This window comes from Parasteatoda tepidariorum, chromosome 8, assembly GCF_982258835.1.
Source record: "Parasteatoda tepidariorum strain Cologne lab strain chromosome 8, Ptep-v5.0, whole genome shotgun sequence".
In the NCBI taxonomy this organism is placed as follows: domain Eukaryota; kingdom Metazoa; phylum Arthropoda; class Arachnida; order Araneae; family Theridiidae; genus Parasteatoda; species Parasteatoda tepidariorum.
Window position 1 is genome coordinate 108,697,996 of NC_141762.1, and position 20,542 is coordinate 108,718,537.

The 20,542-nt window shown below is 30.0% G+C and overlaps 1 protein-coding gene across 1 annotated transcript in view; it reads left to right on the forward strand.

The window, feature by feature from the left end:
• Nedd4 (E3 ubiquitin-protein ligase Nedd4) overlaps nt 1-19,983 on the forward strand; it is a 105,073-nt gene extending 85,090 nt beyond the window's left edge. The window contains exons 20-22 of the mRNA XM_043053387.3: nt 3,732-3,960; nt 7,095-7,264; nt 15,301-19,983. Coding sequence (XP_042909321.1) covers nt 3,732-3,960; nt 7,095-7,264; nt 15,301-15,403 — 502 coding nt within the window. The 3' untranslated portion in view covers nt 15,404-19,983. The remainder of the gene's footprint in view (nt 1-3,731; nt 3,961-7,094; nt 7,265-15,300) is intronic.
• Nucleotides 19,984-20,542: the final 559 nt, after the last annotated feature.

Below are 20,542 nucleotides of genomic sequence, written 5' to 3' on the forward strand. Positions count from 1 at the left end.
TCAAATCAATATTTTAAAAGCTCACAAAAACAAGTAAATTAAAAGGAACAATTTATTATCACTTACTTATCAGAAATTGCTTAATCCGTAATTTTTATCTGTACAAATGATTTAGAACCAGTAGAAATTACGCATTTTTTCAAACAACTGAACTGGAAATCACTATTTTTGGAAAGCCGTATGTATTTTTACTTCTTCAAACATTAATGGGTTGGGGTTCAGTCTTTTCAGGGCGGTCCCTTCCATGTGATTCATCTTTTTTATGTGTCCCTTTCATGCCTGAAACTTTTTATTTTGAAGATGCAAAAATATTTGAATTTTGAGATCATTGTATTTTTTTTTTTTTTTTTTTTTTTTTGAGGAATGGATCATGAGAGAAAATGAGATTTGTTGCTTATTGAATATAGAATATAACATGATCATAGGCTTTGTTGATTTTTGTTTATATATATATATTTTTTACACAAAAATGTTAAATGTTTTTTTTATTTCATAAAATTTTTATCTTGATTTACCAGTATTTTTGAAAGTAACGGAGACATTTCCCATTTCGAGATTTTCAAGAAAGATTTTTGAAAAATTTTATCTACATCCATGTAACTAAGTGCACATAAGATCTTAAGACATATTCTTAGTTATTCGGAGCATTTTATATAGTGGGATTTAATGAGTTCAAAAAAAAAAAAAAATTTCTATCAGCCTGTTTTTAGCACAAAATAAAAGTAGTCAAGTCTTTCAAATATTTATTGCGATATTGAAATAATTTTACATTGCTGAAGATTTAAAATTATTTTTTATTCAACTAATAATTTTCATAAAAAGTTATTGTTATATACAGTAGGGAACCGATTATCCGGAACGATCGGGACCATCCCTATTCCGGATAACTGATTTTTCCGGTTTTCTGAATCGCTACAAAAAGCCGTTTTTTTATTGTTAAACCCAACTAAAAAATTTTTTTTGGGGGAAATAATCTTAAAAAGAAGAAAAAACGATGAAGTAATACACTAATGATTATTTCCAAAATGATGGTAAGGTGAACATCTTTCAAAAAAGAAAGAAAAATCCTAAAATCTTATAAGGAAAAAAAAATTTTGGTTTTCCGGTTTTCTGATTTCCGGATAACGGGTTCTGTACTGTACTATATAAAATATTTAAACACAATAAAAAAAAAGCCCATTTTGTCAAAATAATGTAATCATTTAATATTAAGACAAAAATTTGAATTTTTATTTTTACTAATAAAAAGTTTCAATTTCTTTTATTAAACTTACATTTATCCTACATTATATTTATCTAGACTTATTTTTGATTTCTTCAATTTTCATTTTTGCATCAAAACCCTTAATTATTCCTCTGATTAAAGATGGACTTTTTAATGATGGGTGTAAATTACTGCTCCAAAAATATGCATTTTTTACTTTTAAGGCTGTTGAAATTGTATTTCTGAAACATCCTATCACATCATTTGGTTACATAAATTTAACACTTAAAATATGACCCCTATTTTATCTGTGAGGAAAAAGGTTAAGTAACTAGTAAGGTATTTGTTACTAAAAAAATAAGTTAAAAATATTATGACAGAAGCTCAGATATTTATCTCCTTTTCATTTTTGTTTTGTTATTGAATTCAGTTACTCTTTTGGGAAATTTTTTTTCCCTTCAGATTTTGGAGCTTAGTAGGATATTTTTAGTATCGGTTATTTTTTTTATATAAAATATTTATATAAAATATTTTAATATTTTTTCCTTATTATTCTATAACTCTTAATATATCCTTGCAAGTTTGTTTTTCCCTGTGCTACATTTTACATTGATTTTAATTTTGATGAATGTTGAATCTTAATCATAATTTTGATTAATATACATGTCTATTTTGGAGTCATCTAAATCAGAGCCGCTATCATATTTCAGGGTGCATTTTTAAAAAGTGCTTTAAGGTGCTTATTTTTTATTAATGTTTTTAAAAGCCCTAAAAGTACTCTGTTTTATTCGGAGTTAGTAAGTAAAAGGTGCTTAGTTTTCTATCCTTTAGAAAGATTTTTTTTTTTTTTTTGCCGTGTCAATTGTCATTCTCAATTACAAAAAAAATGCATGGTTTTCACAATTTTCGCTGCAATATTCATCAGAAAGTAGTTATTTTATCATGATTATGTAAAGTTTTTCAAAATGATTTTGAATTTTATTGATTTTGAAAATGATTTTGAATTTTATTGATAAATTAAGAACTTTAAACCATAAGAAAAATCTTTTTTTATCGCTGCGCCGATCCTTATTATGATTTTTTTTTTCAAAAGTGGTTAAAAATATTTTTTGAGTACTTGACCACTACCCTGGTTATCCCGAGAAAACTCGGGCAAAGCAGAATTTGTCAGTATGTTTTGTTTCGTCAAGTTTTTACTCGGCCGAAAGTGAACAATAAAAAAATATTAATAATAATAATTTGCTGTGATCGGAAGTTTGCCAAGTGTTGTTTGGGAGTTTCGCTATAGCATTGTGGGACTACTGCACATGTATTTTGTGTGATTGTATGTACAATGATTGCTGAGTTTACATAGGAAAAAAAGATAGTTAAAAAAATAGCGGATCACTTCACCGGTACAGTCGAACCTCGCTAACTCGAACCTCAATTTCACGAATTTTTCGATATCTCGAAGAAGAAAAAATTCCCTTCAAATTCCCTATACACTCCATGTTTAAAAAAAATTTGATTTCACTAATTTTTTTTCTAATCCCTCGATAACTTTAATTTTTTTTCTCCTTAAATAGTGTAAATATTTTTTCTGGAAATAAAAAACTATTCCAAAAAAAATTTAAGAATAGAAAACCAATTCTCATAATGATAAACTTTTTTAAAAAAATGGACAAAAAGACGTCAGTGGCATGGAATGATGTGTCTCTCTCTATGATAAAGAATGGCTTCAAGAAGGCTGGATTCATTAAAGATCACGAAAGTAGTCAAACAATCAATATCGTTAATTCTGCTGAAAACTACACCGAAAATGATCGGGACAAATTGACCGGACTCATGAAACTTGATGACATGGAATTTCATGACTTTGTAAACGTAGATGATGCATGTCAGTGGGATGACAATGGTATCATCGCTCAAACGAAAGCTTCTTGTGAACTATCAGAAGAAGAGGATGAGGAAATCGAAGATTTACCACCCAATGTTACTAACAAACAAGCACTTTCTGCAGTGGACACTGTAAGGAGATTTATTGAGAGGCAGCTGAATAAGTCAGAGGAGACATTTAAAGCTATAGTCCACTTAACAAAGTGTTACAGACAAACTTCCTTACACATCACTAAAGCAAACGACAATTGAATATTTTTTTTAAAATGAAAGTGTAAAAAGTGTTTTTAGAATAAATATGGAATAGTAAATAAGGTATGTAAAGAGCATTTTTCTTTATTCTTCTATCGATAACGTGCGATTTTCGATATCTCAAATTTTTTCTTCTCTCCCTTCAAGTTCGAGATATCGAGGTTTGACTGTATTTGGAAACTATCATCTTTGTGTTGTCCCTTGTTTTAAAAACTATCATATAAAGACTAATATTTAACTTTTTTCGTTTGCCTGAGATAACTCGTGATAGTAAACTGGTGGTAAATTAAGTGTTTTAGTTCCTTGTATTTATTAATAAAATAAAAAAAAATATGTTGGTTTTTTAAATTTTTTTGTTGAAAAATCTTATATATATATTTTTTTTTTCTCCATCCTACAGCTTGGTGATCCAATGGAGGTTTGTGTCGAGGATCGAACAGCAGATGAATTCTTTTCTGGAAGGTTTTGGTGAAGTCGTCCCCATGCATCTCATCAAACTCTTTGATGAGAATGAATTGGAACTCTTGATGTGCGGAATTGGAAAGATAGACGTGAGGGATTGGAAATCCAATACTGTGTATAAAGGCAGCTACCATGCAAACCACATTGTCATACAGTGGTTCTGGAGGGTGAGTTAATCTCTTTAATGCTAAGTGCATACTTCGAGTTATCTGCGACAAAACTCTCTAGCACTAATATCTTTCTACAAGATGCTTTTAATAATAACAAACACATATGCTACTAATATAAAATACAGTAGAGAACCATTTATCCGGTATACAGATAACCAGAAAACCGGGAAAAATTTTGATCAGTTTTCCCGCCATTTTAAACTAGAACGATTATGAAAAAAAGCGGAAATGAACTCATCCTTGAAGTTGAGTATAGGAAAATGTAAGGAAGGGGAGAATTTTTGCCCCCGTTTATCCAGAGAAACGTCATTTCCTCCGTGACCTTGAAGGCAGGACAGGGAGGAATGTTTTATTTTCTCCTTTAGGCCATCAATCAAGCTCAAGGGTGTGGCATGCTGATATCATTTTCTGTTTAATTTACGAGAGGGGGGAATGCATTGCATGCATATCAGTAAACAGAAGCTGAAAGAGAAAAATATATTTATCTATTTGACATCGATTAATAAAAATAAAATCTTTTTCTTCTGAATAAATTCAAGTGCGGTATCATTTGCAAGTTTAAATTGATGTGGAATCACATCTGCTGTAATTAAATATCGTGTTTTTATCAACAAAAAAAAAAATAAAAGGAGAATTGTTTATTAATTTAAACATAGGATTATTTTATGAAGCAGATTGCAGTTTTGTTTTTCTGATTCCACTACCTTTGATTTTTTTTTTCCTTTTCACGATAAATTTCGCACTCAATAAATTAATTCTTTTTATTCATAAATGTTATCATTAGGTTTCATTTTAAAATTCCGTTGATCTTGCCTTGTTCCAGGTTTCAATATTTATGCTAGTGCCTTTTTTAACTATCGTTTCGGTTCGATAATTTTCAAGTGTTTTTATTTAGATTAATAAGTTTTCCTTTTATTTTATCGTTTCCCCCGTATAATTAGGTATGAAATATATTGCGTTATTTAACCATTGATTTTGTTTATATTAGTTAATTTAGGAATTGTAATTATTTTTAAAAAATAAATACGAGAATTTTGTATTTTTTAATCTTGTTTTTCTTGTCTAAACTTGCAAATTTTTTTATTCTTTTAAATGTTATTTTTCTACCATTTTTTTTTTCTTTTTAAAGTTAGGAGTACCTTTTTTTTTTCTCTTACTTTATGCATTACACTTTTTCCTTTGCAATTCGGGTTCGATAAAACATCGATTAACGATACTTTTTGGTCGATCCAGAAAACCGGGAAATTCAGACATCCGGGATAGCGATGGTCCCGAGCATCCCGGATAATTGGTTCTCTACTGTATCTAAATCGCTGTGTTTACAAAAAAAAAAAATTATAATAAATTTTGTAATTAAAAAACAGGGTTCGTACAGACTCCTTAGAAACTCTTTGGAAATAAAAAGGTCTCCAAGGAACACTTGTAACTACTTAGATTTCCAAATTAGTCCTTAGATTATTGTGTTGCATAGATGAACAGACTAAGTCCGCTGATGAATTTGCTGTCCAAGCAGGGGAACGAAATGATATGACTTAGCTGTCAAAATCTAATAGTTTAAGAAGAAAACTTCAAAAGAAAAGAAAAAATTAAGTTGCAAGAGTTAGAAGAAAAAAATAACAGCAAATAGTTTTAATTTTACATGTTACAAGCAAACTTAATAATTTACTGTGATTTTTTTTTTTTGAATGCCTTAGATTTTTTTTTGTGTATTCAAATTTAAAAAAATAAGATTGGTAGGTTTTTATGTTAATCTTTAACATCTGTACTTTAACAAGATTTATTAAAATATTTGAAACTGGAAAATATATTTATGTGTCAAAGTGATACCTTTATTTTTCTTGATGAAGTTCAGCAAAATCAAAATGTATTTCAAAAGGGCTAAAAAAAATATACCTTATGCAAAATATACATTTTTGCAAGTTCTTTATTATAACAGCTTTTTAATTTTAAAAAAAAAACTGTCTAGTTTTCATTTCTTTTGCACAAAGTTTTCAAATTTTGAACTCCTTGGATTTCTTCTTCTGATCTCTGTATGAACACTGTTAAAAAAATAATTAAACTTGTCATGATTATTTTATTCTAATATTATGGGTGATATTCTCAAATTTTTTTTGGGGGGGGGGAACGCATAAAGTATTTCCTTCTTTGCATTTTGTACATAATCATCACAATAAAAAATATAATTAAAAAACATGAAATCCGTTGTAGTATTCACTGAAAAAAAGTATGACGACAAAACGGATTTCTCAAGCGCATGTTTCGTTTGGGGATTAGGTTGTTGTAATGATTAATATTGTATAAAAAAATAGTGGATTTTAAAACTATAGAGAAATCAATAGCAATAAAAATACGACCAAAACATTACATCGATTTACAATACTATCATCATAAATTGAGCATGTCAAAAAGTGTTTTCAAAAAATGCTTCATTTTCCCTTTTCGAAATATTTTATAGTATCGTAAATCGATGTAACGTTTTCGGCAGTTTAATTGATTTTCACGTGGATTTTAAATATCCCCATATATTTCAAACAATATAGAAAATTCGAATCGGGCATTTGAGAATTTACTTTTTAAAGCAATAATTCTATCGAATTTTTGGCAGTTATTGTCATTAATTTCTTCATAGTTTTTAAATCCGATATTTTTTATACAATATTATTTACAACAACAACCTAATCTCAAAATGAAACACGCATTTGAGGAGTCCGATTCGCGTGATTTCGTCATAGATCTTTTTTTTTTCGGCAATTATTACTACGGATTCCAAGATTTTTAATTATTTTTATTGTGATGATTATTTACTAAATGCGAAGAAGGAAATAATTTGTGCTTCCCCCCCCCACCAAAATGGGGGAATATTACCCATAATATTAGAATAAAAAATTATGACATGTTCAACTAAAAAATATAAATTTTCTTCTTATTTTTTTTGTAAACACAGCGTATTTGTTATTTTAAATTAGTAACATACATGGTTGTTATTATTAAAAGCATCCAGCAGAAAGACATTAGAGAGTTTTGTTGCAGATATATCGAAAAAATTTTGCCACAGGGGATGAGGGTTGACATTGTTGACAACTACTTACTATCCCCACAAGCTTTTAATCCATTGCAATTTTTCTTTAAAGATGGTGATGTCGTTCTCAAACGAAATGAGGGCCAGGCTGTTACAGTTTGTGACTGGTACATCTCGTGTACCCATGAATGGCTTCAAGGAGTTGTACGGCAGTAATGGGCCACAATTATTCACCATTGAAAAGTGGGGAACAACTGGTGACTTGCCAAGATCACACACCTGGTATGTAACACTTTTCACCCCAGTTTTTGTAACTATATATTTTAAGCATGTAAAAATTGTTTCTACAGTATCCAAAATTAAAAGGAATGTCTTAAAATCTTGATAATTTTATATTTAATTAGTATGAACATTCAAATAAAAAAAAATTTAATTTATTTGTGTGGGCAAAATTATAAGTTAAAAAATTAGCCACAAGGTGTGAATTTTTTTTAGGAGCCATGTAAATTTTTCTCTGTCCTTTTTTGTATTCTTGATCCTCAAAATCGAAGGGAAGAGGTAACCTGAATACGAAAAATATGATAATTTAGTCAGGAAGCAACCATAAATTTAAAACCTCTCATTCTAATTTTGCGTTTTGCCAGGCCTCAAAAACTATTTAAGCAAAGCAAAAAAAAAAAAAAAAAAACGTTTTGTACGAAAATTCATCTCCTCTAAGATAACTTCATGCAGTATTCATTTTGAACTGTGTTATTTTTAATGGCAAAATAATAAATTTGAGTAAAATCAGTTAATTAGTTTCTAAAAAATGAAAATTAAAAAAAAAAAGTCATAATTTTGAAATTATTATTTCTCATTATTTCAGGATCGCTAACTCCATCCAATCATTTGCATCTAAAATTTCAACACATTTCTTCAAAGTACTACTTTTTGGCATGTGACGTGAAAAAAAATAAGGCATCATTTTTCTAATATAAGGAAGGGGGGGGAAGAAATAATTGAAAACAAAAGGAAAATGTCCAGATTTTAAAATGATCATTTTTAACATTATAAAACATTATTTATTTCCCCCTTCTTCAAGAGAACATTGCTAACTTTTCATTGCTGTGTTAATTATCAAAGAAGAACATTCTTTTATTCTTTTTTTTTTTTTTTTGTCAATTTCTACTACAGTCAGACCTTGCTATAAGGTCACCCGCATATTAGGTCGCCCCGCATATAAGGTCACTTTTCCAAAGTCCCGGCTCACTGAAGAGGAATTCTTTGTTACAGATTATCAGATATATGATCAAGTTTTAAAAATCGTTATCGCTTATAAGGTCATGTTTATCTGAGGCGAGGGAAGCTCTTTTCTAACAAAATCCTATTTAACTTCCTTACAAGGCAATTACCCCACTCGATTTCTAGGAAAATGTTGCAGACAACGAACAAGCTACAATTTTTGAAATTGTTTCACAAGTTGTGGACAGTGAGGACAATGACAGTGATCCTGAAGCTGTAACTGTAACCCAAAAGGAAGCCTTCAATGCAATAAATGTCATACGAAATTTTTTTACAAACCATGGGGAGCTGAGGAACATTTTGAGAAGTTACAAAATCTAGAAAACATTGTTTGAAAAATGAAACCAAATACGAGACAGACCTGCATAAATGATTATTTTAAATAAGGTAAGATGTAATGTATGTATGTACACTTTGAGGAAATTTGTAAACAGCTAAACAGCTTTATTTTAAATTTAAAAAAATTTTACAAATTTAACTTTCTTTAATTCTTTGCTGATTCTGTTAAAATTTATTGACTTAAATATTTAATTTATGGCTGATCGTTTTCGTTTGTATTAACATTTTTAAAAAGTCATAATGTGTACTATTTGCGTGCTTAGTTACAAACTGCTAATGAATCGGTTAAAAGGTCACCCCGCTTATAAGGTCACTTTTGCGATGTCCCTTGGGGTGACCTTATATCGAGGTCTGGCTGTATTAGTTCACACTCTTCCTCCATTCTGTTCTAATTTTCAATCACTAATAAAATACTTTTTTATTCATCCACTCAAATTCAAATACATTTCTTTAATTTTGTAACACTTGATGTTAAGACAATTTTTACAAATATTAATTCGTTCATTAAATAGGGATGAAAAATAGAATTTTCTGATTGGTTTAACATTTGTCATTGTTTTAAATTTTACTATAAGCCATTCAGTTTTCAACATCAATGATAATTTTTCATGTGTAGCTCGATTTGATCAAAAAAAATATAGTTTATGGCATACATTTAATTAATTTATATTCGCTGTGTCAGATAAATTCAATGAAGAACATTATGTGGTAGGTCACCCAATTTATACTTTTATATTTGTCTGAAACCATGCTCCTTTTTCTTCTAATTCCTACTATTAGTTCACCCTCTCCCAATATATATCTTGTTCAATCGTTAATAAAATACTTTTTATAAATCCATTCAAGTTCAAATACATTTTCTTAAACTTGTTGCGTATGACACTCAATGTTAATACAGTTCTTTCAGATATTAATTCATTCATTAAATTGAATTCATTGATTTTAGTTTTTTAATGGCAGAAAAATTTGTAATTATTTAATAAAAAGTAGCTAAAGTAAAAAAATTTCTATATTGATCTAAGTAGGAATTGACTTTAAAATTGTTTTTATTTTATATTTCTTGTTTTCTCTTACGTTTAAAAAGTGTTTTGCAAAAAGGACAAAATGCTCCTCTTACTATTGTTCAAATGTTGGCAACCCTACTATTCGACCAATCAATTGAAATTTTTGAATTTTTTTTCAGTAAAAATTACGCAATTGTTAAATAGTTTTACAAATTCGTATACCATACAATTCAAAAAATTTTCCGCAATTATTAAATCAAACAAATAATAAATTTGTTTTGCATGGAACTTTATGCTTCATGCAAAAGTGTCCAGGATTGCCACTCCACAGGGAGAACATGGAAAACCTGGAAAATACAGGGAATTTTGATATTTTCTTTACAAACTGGGAAAATTCAGGAAATTTGGTTTCTTATTTTTGTCTTATAAAAAATGATGACCACTCAAAGCATCATGGAATATTCAAGGATGATATTTCAACTATATTAAACTATTTCATTTGCCATAGCATTATTTAAGTATATTCAGCTGTTCCTTTTTTCTCGAGCAATTCAAACTAGAATAGTTAGCCCAATATAGCTCACACTAGAGCACAGTAATTGTTGTTTCTTCTTAATATATTGTGTATAATATGTACAGGGAATTTTTTTTTCCAGATTTGCCTTACAATTCTGATGTTAATAGTTCCAAAAAATATGTCAAACTGATAACACCTTAATTTTCAGATTGCTGCTTCTTTTGAGGGTCAAAGCTGTATCTCTTTGTGTCTGATTTTATAACTTAAAATATTATTTGCCCACATAAATTTGCATATTTACGTTTATTCCCTTAAATCATTTAGACTGCATTCAATTAACAGATCATTAAACCAAAAATAATTATAAACTTTTCTGTTTTTTTATATTGGACAGCATGCACAGTTAGAATTTTATTATTAATATTTACCATCCCATGTAAAGCAGACTGAAATTTCTTAAGAATGTTGAACGAGTAATGCATGTAAAGTAAAGTTTGAAAATGAGTAAAATGTTTACCATCTCATGTAAACCAGAATATAAACTGTAATAATGAACATGAGAATTTAAACAAACAGATATTTCTGAATTTACTTTGTCAATTAAAAGCAAGTGACTTGCTCCCATGAATTATTTGAAAATACTTTAACACTCCATCGGGCGCGTTGATCTGACAGATACAGACGTGTCAATATCTCTGCTTTTGTCCCCTGAAACATTTTCTTACGACCTTGACCTTATCAGTATCTGTCCATCTGGCCCCCTGCTACTTTGGAATGCAGTAGTGACCAGTTCGGTGTAGGAGTATTTCCTATTTCCAAGCTTGTTTGGAATTTTGTATCTGTTAGATACACGCGCCCGATAACGTTTGTCTCGTGAAGCTACATGGAAGTATTGAGATTCCCTGAGCGTTTTTGATTTATCTTTTTCCTACGATGAGTGCTAAACGCTTTTTAGATTTGAAAAATCAGAAAGACCTAGAGCTAGTTCATAGTATTCTATTTAGTGGTGGAAATGAGGAATTAAATGCTGAAGAATTTGATGAAAGTGATGCTGACGAAGAAGATATTTTAGAAACACGTGAAGCTGATTGTCATGGCAGTGAAAGTGTTTATAATGACTCAGAACTCGATGATGATGTTAATAATGATTATTTTTATGTAGGAAAGGACAATAATACTTAAATGGGCAAAACAGATCGGAAAAAAAAAATTTGACTTAAATTTAGAATCGGATTCAATTATAATAATTGATTTGTCACTTTTATATTATGTATTATTTGTGCATAACTGTCCTTTTTATACTTTTTCAACAGTTTAACATGTTTAATTAAATGTTTTTTACAGCATTTAACTTTTGTAATAGCGTTTGTGATTAATAAATAAAAATTATTATTGAAAATATTAAAAAATATATAAAAATTAAAAATATATAAAAATTAAAAAATATACATAAAAAACTAATAAAAGGTCCGGGTGTAAAAGCCTGGACCTAAAAAGAGTAAAAATAGGAGATTTAAAGTAATACATATTAACAGAAAACACACAAAACAGAGATGTATCTGACAGATGCATCGCGCCCGATGCCGTAAGTTTCGAGACGCGCCCGACGGAGTGTTAAGGTATTATTTTATTTAAATGAAAATATCTTATACATATTTTTAAAATATATGGCAGCGTAAAAATATTTAAAAAATGCTTGCCCCTATTTTTTTTCTTCAATAAATTAAACATTTTGCTTTGTTAAAATGTTTAATATTTTTGATTTGTATTTGTTTATTAAGCAAATCCTAGAATTACATTTGTCTTAAAAATTTCCCGACTGAGAATTAAATGAATCTTTTTGTAATTTTAATGGTTTGTCTGAGTGAATCAAAAAAATATTAACAGGAATCAACAAGGCCCGTGGCAGAATGGTGGCGACATTATCATCGAATATTACGAAATTCTTGCAGAAGGATTTTTTATTTGGGAAGCAAAAAAGTTTTTTATCTGCAGAATTTTTCAAAATATTTTTTTTTTTGCAAGACTTCTTTCCCTTTTCTGCTGAATTTTCTGCCTTTCTCGCATCTCAGAGGCGGAAAAAATGCCCATGTTTTTTTTTTCTACATTCTTTTTTAGAACAGGAGAATATCGCCATTAATATTAGAATATGTATTCTTTTATATGTAGCTTAAAAAATAATTCTCACATTTATAATTTTACAAAAATTATGTACTGTTCTATTCTATACATAAAAGCTTTTCTTTTTTTTGTGAACTTCTGTTCACAAAAAAATTCCTTAGCTTATGGTGCTTTTAGTAGCCAGTGCTTTTGGTACTTCAAATTAGTAACATTTAAATCATAAAAAGCTTCAATTAATCTTTTTATGTTATTCCTTCACTGTAAATTATTTTCTTAATTTATTATTCAAAACAAAATGCTTTCTCACACTTTAAAATTCACATCCTGTCCTTTAATCTATTTTTGGTTCAAATATACATTCATCCCGGTGGCTGAGCGGCAGCGCTTTGCGCTGTCGTGCCACAGGTCCTGGGTTCGATCCTCGGTTCGGGCAAGGTTGACTCAGCCTGTCACCCCTTCAGTGGGTCGATAAATGAGTACCAAACATGCTTGGGAACTAAACACTGGGGGTTCCGCTTTCGACTGACCACCTGACCGGAACATCTGCTCCTGCACCCCAGATCCCAAGGTCAAGAAAACTGAGATGGGCCCATTAGGCCTTGGCCCTCTATGGGCTGTCGCGCCACTGAGTTAAGTTTAGTTTATGCATTCATTAAAAGTAAGACATTTTGCTCTTTGTGGGAATCGTGCGATCTATTTGATAATGAACCATTTTACAGATTTTTCCCTAACTTTTATTGAGGAACTCAATGATTTCGTGTGCACTTTCATAAACGTTCTCTGTCTAATAATTAATAAAAAAAAATTTTTACCCTCCTTCCCTGCCTAAGAGCTGTTTTTATCCTTCCACTCGGCAACGCGGTTATATGCAGGGTGTTTCATATTGAATGGGACAAAAAGAAAACATGATTGTAAACGCTACAATTAATATATTTAGAAAATTCAAATTTTCCTCAAAACTACATTTATTCAAGATTCTACAGGTGTTCATTATGTGCCCCTCCGGTGACACGACAAATGTCTACACCGTAATCAAGTTCCTGCCATACTTGTGATAGCATATCCCCTGTGATGGAGTCCAACACTGTAGTTATCCGCTGCTTCAGTTCCTCTAAGTCCTGAGGAAGTGGAGGCACAAACACCTTGTCTTTAACGAAACCCCGGAGAAAAAATCAAAGGGCGTTAGATCTGGTGATCTCGGCAGCCAATTAAGACACGTCAAATCCTGTGGCCCAGCACAGCCAATTCATCGATGGGGTAGACGTTCATTGGAGATGCTTCCATAAAACACGTGACACCGTTATGTGAGGGACAGCCAGTTCTGCATCTGCACGTCGCGTTTATTTTGAGGGACTCAGTAAAAACGAATCACAAATTTTTTCAACCACTTCGGTTTTGTTTCTTTTCGTCCTGGGCTTTTATTCTTGCATAAGCAGCCGGTATCCTGGAACTACTTCACCCACCTGCTCATGTTATGCCGATGCGGTGGTTCTTTACGAAATTTCGTGCGAAAATGTCTTTACACAACAGTTACCGAAGAGGTTTTGGCGTATTCGAAAACGCAGTACGGTTTCTCCTGCATGGACGACATTTTGTTTAACAGCGCCTCTAGCGGCGAGTTCGTCAATCGATGATTTTTCCATGTTGCCAAATAAAACATTTATAATTGTAGTTGCAGAATAAATTTGTTTCTGCTGAATAAATCCATTACTAGCGGCGAGTTCGTCAATCGTTGATTTTTCCTTGTTTCCAAATAAAACTTGTATAATTGTAGTTGCAGAATAAATTTGTTTCTGCTGAATAAAACTTGTATAATTGTAGTTGCAGAATAAATTTGTTTCTGCTGAATAAATCCATTACTAGCGGCGAGTTCGTCAATCGATGATTTTTCCATGTTGCCAAATAAAACTTGTATAATTGTAGTTGCAGAATAAATTTGTTTCTGCTGAATAAAACTTGTATAATTGTAGTTGCAGAATAAATTTGTTTCTGCTGAATAAATCCATTACTAGCGGCGAGTTCGTCAATCGATGATTTTTCCTTGTTTCCAAATAAAACTTGTATAATTGTAGTTGCAGAATAAATTTGTTTCTGCTGAATAAAACTTGTATAATTGTAGTTGCAGAATAAATTTGTTTCTGCTGAATAAATCCATTACTAGCGGCGAGTTCGTCAATCGATGATTTTTCCTTGTTTCCAAATAAAACTTGTATAATTGTAGTTGCAGAATAAATTTGTTTCTGCTGAATAAAACTTGTATAATTGTAGTTGCAGAATAAATTTGTTTCTGCTGAATAAATCCATTACTAGCGGCGAGTTCGTCAATCGATGATTTTTCCTTGTTTCCAAATAAAACTTGTATAATTGTAGTTGCAGAATAAATTTGTTTCTGCTGAATAAATCCATTACTAGCGGCGAGTTCGTCAATCGATGATTTTTCCATGTTGCCAAATAAAACTTGTATAATTGTAGTTGTAGAAGAAATTTTTTTTCTGCTGAATAAATCTATTACGGCTGTCACGCTGAGCTATTCTTTTTGTCCCATTCAATATGAAACACCCTGTATATTTGCTACTATTCTAAATGTCTAAACTAGTAACAATATAAAATTACTTAAAAATGATTTAAATTTTTTTTTTTTTTTAAATATTGTAAAAATAATAACATAAAATTGTGTTAATATATTTTTACAATATTTAAAAAAAAAAAAAAATTTAAATCATTTTTAAGTAATTTTATATTGTTACTAATTTATATAATTTGAATTTGGTTTTAGCTGCCTTGTGCGCTGTTCCAATTTGAATTAGTGTAGCAATGGTTATTTATTTTTCCTACCTCCTGTTTAATATTTTTAACTTAAGAATTTGAATTTATATTTGGATATTCTAAATGTCTCTCAGAAAGGTATTAGTTTTAGAGAGAATTGTCGCAGAATGTTCAAAAACATTCTGCCACAGTGTTTAACAAATGTATTTTGTTGGAAGTAAAGGTAGAAGGATTTATTCAATTGTCACTTAAAGTGAATAAAGTGCTAATGTTAAACCATTTATTTTCAGTTTCAACAGACTAGACCTCCCGCCCTATGACAGCTACCAAGAATTACGTGACAGACTCATAAAAGCAATCGAAGGATCCGAAACATTTGGTGGTGTCGATTAAAGACTGTAAATATATTTCTTTTCTCCAAAAGTGTGCCTACATTAAGCTCAACACTGGCTCTGTGTGTAAAAAATATTGGATTCCCAATCCATTTTTATTTAAGCTGCAATATATTACAAATTTAGCAAATTTTTTCTTTTATTTATTTTCCTCCACTTTGATTCCATATGTAGTGTGTGTGCATGTTTTGTGCTTTAAATTCAAATTTTTATTTTTTTTACTCAAACAGTGAATAAAAGTTTCACCTTTACAGGGCTGATTGCGCTCCGGAAAAACTCCGGATTTTTCGCTAACAGTAATCCGGAAGTTTCCGGAGATCGAAGTTCCTCACGTTTCAAAAAATCATTGATCATAGAAGTTTCCGGTAATCGAATTTTCAAAGGTGGAACTTAAAAACACAGTTTTTTTTTATTTGTTCGTAAGGGAGAGCCAGATACAGGGAATTTTGTTTCTTATTTTTGTCTTATAAAAAATGGTGACCACTCAAAGCAAACCCAATCTATGGAATATATAAGGATGATATTTCAGCTATTCTAAACTATTTCATTTACTATACCATAGGGGTGAACAACCTTTTTGATTGAAGGGCAGGTAGATTAACGAAGGACCGCAAGCATATTTAGTCATGTTAGCGAAAAAACTTTTTCAATTTTTCACAACAATTAATTTATCAAATATATATTGATATACATAAATATTAGGGGGGGGGGATATAAATTCTAACTAAAAAGAAGCATACAGAATGAAAGTGCAAAAAATATAGGCATTTTAGAGTAATATAAATTTGAATTAATTATTTTAATTTAAGAAAATTTATATTGTTTAAACAAAAAACAAACTAAAAGAATGTTTTTGTTTGCGTTCAGAAGTTCCCTCGGGCCACACATCAACAGTCGATGGGCCGCAGGTTGTGCACCCCTACTATAACATTATTTAAGTATGTTCAACTGTTCCTTTTTTACTCTATGAGTTTCCAGCAATTAAAACTAGTATAGATAGCCCAATATAGCTCATACAAGTAATTCGCTCTTCTTGGAACGTACAGGGAAAACGCTGGGAATTTTTTTTCCAGATTTGAGTGGCAACCTTGCATCAATACTCCTAAATTAGATAAAATACAAAAAACTGAAACATCACAACCTGAAACAATCTTTTTAATTTATTTCTTAAAATTAGTAAAGAGAAACATGTTTTTTTTTTTTTCTTTTTGTAAATTATCATTTTAAAATGGCTTTGTTTTGCATCAAGGTATTTATTGTATTACTTTTTAAAGGAAAATTTTCTGTTCTTTTTTTTTAATTTCTGTCTACAACCAGAAAGAACTTACGTGACTCAAACTGAAATTGAAGAAACGAAATAAATTGTTTTAGCTGTTTTAAATTCAAGCATATTTCTATAAATTATTCTACAATTGTCTATGGATAAAGCAATATAGATTTTAAAATCTTGCTAATAAGATTATTTATGAGAGAAGAAAAAAGGAAATTCATTTTTATCACATAATTTCATGCATATTAGGGTGAGGCAAGTCTTTTACTTGAACATAACTGAAAAAATTATCTTTGGTGAGATTAAAAAAATTAACAAATATTAGTTAAATATCTGAAGAAGAGGCTGCTATTTCAAATTTTATTTTTGCATTTTACAAAAATAATACTTTTAACTAAGTTTATCGAAGCCTTTTACTGACTTATAAGAGATATTTATGTATTAGGGGTATTTTTTTTAAGTGGGGTTATGTATGTTACTAATTGGAGAAATGTTTTTTTTTTTTTCCAAAAATGAAATAGGATTTTTTTTATTGCATGCAGTCAAATTTCTGATAGCCTTAACGTGCCATGAACTTTTCAGACTATACGGTGCATTATTTGTGCGCTTTTAATAGCATCTCTTATGAGCCAATTACAAGCAATATAATGAACACATAAATGTCAAATTTATGTACCAATAATAGTCAAATTTTGCACATTAATTAAAGGCTTTTTTTGTAGCTACTCTTATCAGCCAATTAAAAGCAATATAATGAACTAATAATTGTGAAATTTTGTGCATCAACTAAAGGCAACTTTTTGTAGCGACTCTTATCAGCCAATTACAAGCAATATAATGAACACATAATTGTGAAATTTTGTGCATGAACTAAAGGCAACTTTTTGTAGCAACTCTTATCTGCCAATTACAAGCAATATAATGAACACATAATTGTCAAATTTATGTACCAATAATTGACAAATTTTGGGCATTAACTAAAGGCAACTTTTTGTAGCAACTTAAATGTGTTAAACTTATACCACACATTAATGTGCAAGCTTACGTGATAAATGTTTTTTCAAATATTGATGCTTAATTTGTGAATATAAAGTACAAAACATGTTGTCTTTATAGTTTAATTTTGTCCTGTATTTTTCAAATGTTGAATGTTAGTGTGCAGTTCCTAATATGTTCTGTTTTTTGTTCCACCCTTTTATGCTCAAAAATTATTTTATTTTTTTTTAAAGAAAAAAGGAAGACACATATAGTTTAGTTATCAAAACTACAATTCTTTTTCAGTAATGTGATCTAGTTGGCTTCTTTATGTGTGTTTCATTTCTGAGCACTCTTATTCTTTTAACTGCAACTGTAGTAGCTGCATCCATGTAATTTTTTGTGTGATTGTTCTGGGTTTAATTATGTTGGTTTTGTATATATAGAATTTGTAAATTAATAATAAGTAGTGAATTATGTACAGGGTTATAGTAGTGTATGATACTTCGTGTGTTTTATTTGTGCTGCATATTGATCCCCCCCCCCCCCGTCTCCCCAAATGTGATGAAATCGATGAAAGAAAAACTAAAAGTATCGTTTGCTGTGTTCAGAATGAATTCATTCTAACCATTCAATATTCAGGGTATCTGAACACCTGGAAAGTCATGAATTTCAATATTGAACAAAATTTGTCATGATTTTAACTATTTTTTTTTTTAAATCCTGTGAAAGTATTTGATTATGGTTGCCGAAAAATCTAATTTTTAAAATGGAATTTCACAGTGTTCTGAATATCTGAATTTGTAACAAAATCCACACTCACAGTCTTATTTTATTGAAATCTAACATTTTTTTTTTTATCCTGCTCTTTAAAAAATTATGGTTTTCTTTCAAAAAATGAAAGAAAAAACATCATTTATATAGCGGATCATCTTTAAAACTTTAACAATTTAAAATTCTAGCTGAGGCCATTGGGGCAAGTCTTCCGTCCCCGGGACGGATTTCCGTCTTTCGAAAATGTCCGCGGATGGAAACAAGACTGACTCCAAGACGGAAATCGGAATTTTTTTTTCTGTCCTTAAAAATATTTTTTAGGTCTACGTTATTGGTCTACTTTCTTATGTCCTGTTGTTATTTTATCAAAAGACAGATGAATAAATATTTTTTGTACAGTATTTAAACTTGATGTATTATGGTAAAGCTTTCTTAGATAGTTTGCATATGTCGAGGGGGTATTTCGTCAAAAAATTTTCAGTCTTGACCTTTTTTCCAACTTGCACCCATGGCTGAAGCAAGCCAGTCATTGGCGAATTTGTTTTATTCCGAAATGAGAACAGAAAATTCCGGAGTGTTTCTTTCTTTCCCGATGAACAAGAAAAGTATCTTTAGTATATAATTCTGCAGAAAAAAGGGGGAAAAAAATTATTTGCTTTTGTATTTTTTTCAGCTGTTTTATTGCTTCAATTCTTTCTTAAATCTGTTTTTTAAATTTAAAATCAATAAATATGAAAATGCAGAGTATTACAGTTTTGGTTATACTTATCATTTCAATTAATGTTATTATAATGCTTTTTTAAATTCATTGTTTTGTTTTTGTCGGAGAAAATAGTAAGACATGAAAAAAAAAATTGTAATTAGTCATGAATGTAACAGATACTCTTAACAAATCCAGTGCAGAACACAGCCAAACTGAACATTTTCTGTTTTTCTTTCTAATCATCAGTCATTTTTTTGGATCATGGTATTTTATAGAGCTGAATTTATATTTATCTAGTGTCAGGATTTGTGCTAAACGAATGCCCTACACAATGAACGAGATCAAATTTTTCTATTTAGTCAAAAATTGAGTATCTGGATGATAGTAAATTACGAAAAACCTAAGAAAACTTCTTGGAAGTTAAATTAATCTACTTAAAAATTAGTACACAATACATATTGTTAGAGTATTACATTCAAATTTAAAAATTTTATTCTGTGAATGAATTTCTTTCTGTACAATAAAAAATTAGTACAAGCCCCGAGAATTTGAAATTTTATTCTTATGAATGAATTGCTTTCTGTCCAATTAACTATAGGCGCTATGAATTTGAAAATTTTATTCTGTGAATGAATTTGCTGTTTGTGCAAGAAAAGAAATAGTTCTGGCATTCTGAAGTTTAAAAATTTTATTCTGCAATTGAATTGCTGTTTGTGCAATCAAATTATTTATGTCTCTGCCAAAACTGCTAAAATGTAGAATATTTGTAAACAAATTTTCTAAAATATATTTATTTTTTTTAAATGTCTCTTTAGTTATTAAGAAAAAATGATTTACAATAAATATTTTTGTTTGTATCTATTATGTGTCATTATTTCATAGTCCTTCATTAATAGATATTCATCTAAATTTTTGGAATTGCGATATTACTGGTCCACCCAACTGTGTATATGTTATCGTTTCATAGTTCATCATTTATAGATATTCATCTAAATTTTTGGAATTGCGATATTACTGGTCCACCCAACTGTGTATATGTTATCGTTTCATAGTCCATCATTTATAGATATTCATCTAAATTTTTGGAATCGCGATATTACTGGTGCACCCAACTGGGAATATGTTATCGTTTCATAGTCCATCATTTATAGATATTCATCTAAATTTTTGGAATCGCGATATTACTAGTCTACCTAACTGTGTATACAGGGTGTGTTCTGAAAGTAATGCGCATTTTCTGGGAAAAATATATTTATTGATCCTATGGGTACAAATAGTTAAAATTCTTCAAAATAGTTCCCTTGTGCATCAATATACTTGCGGAGATGATTCTGCCATGTCTGGAAGGCACCCTGGAACTCCTCGACAGGAATGCCTCTCAAGAACCTTGTAACATGAGCTTGGATGTTCTCCACCGA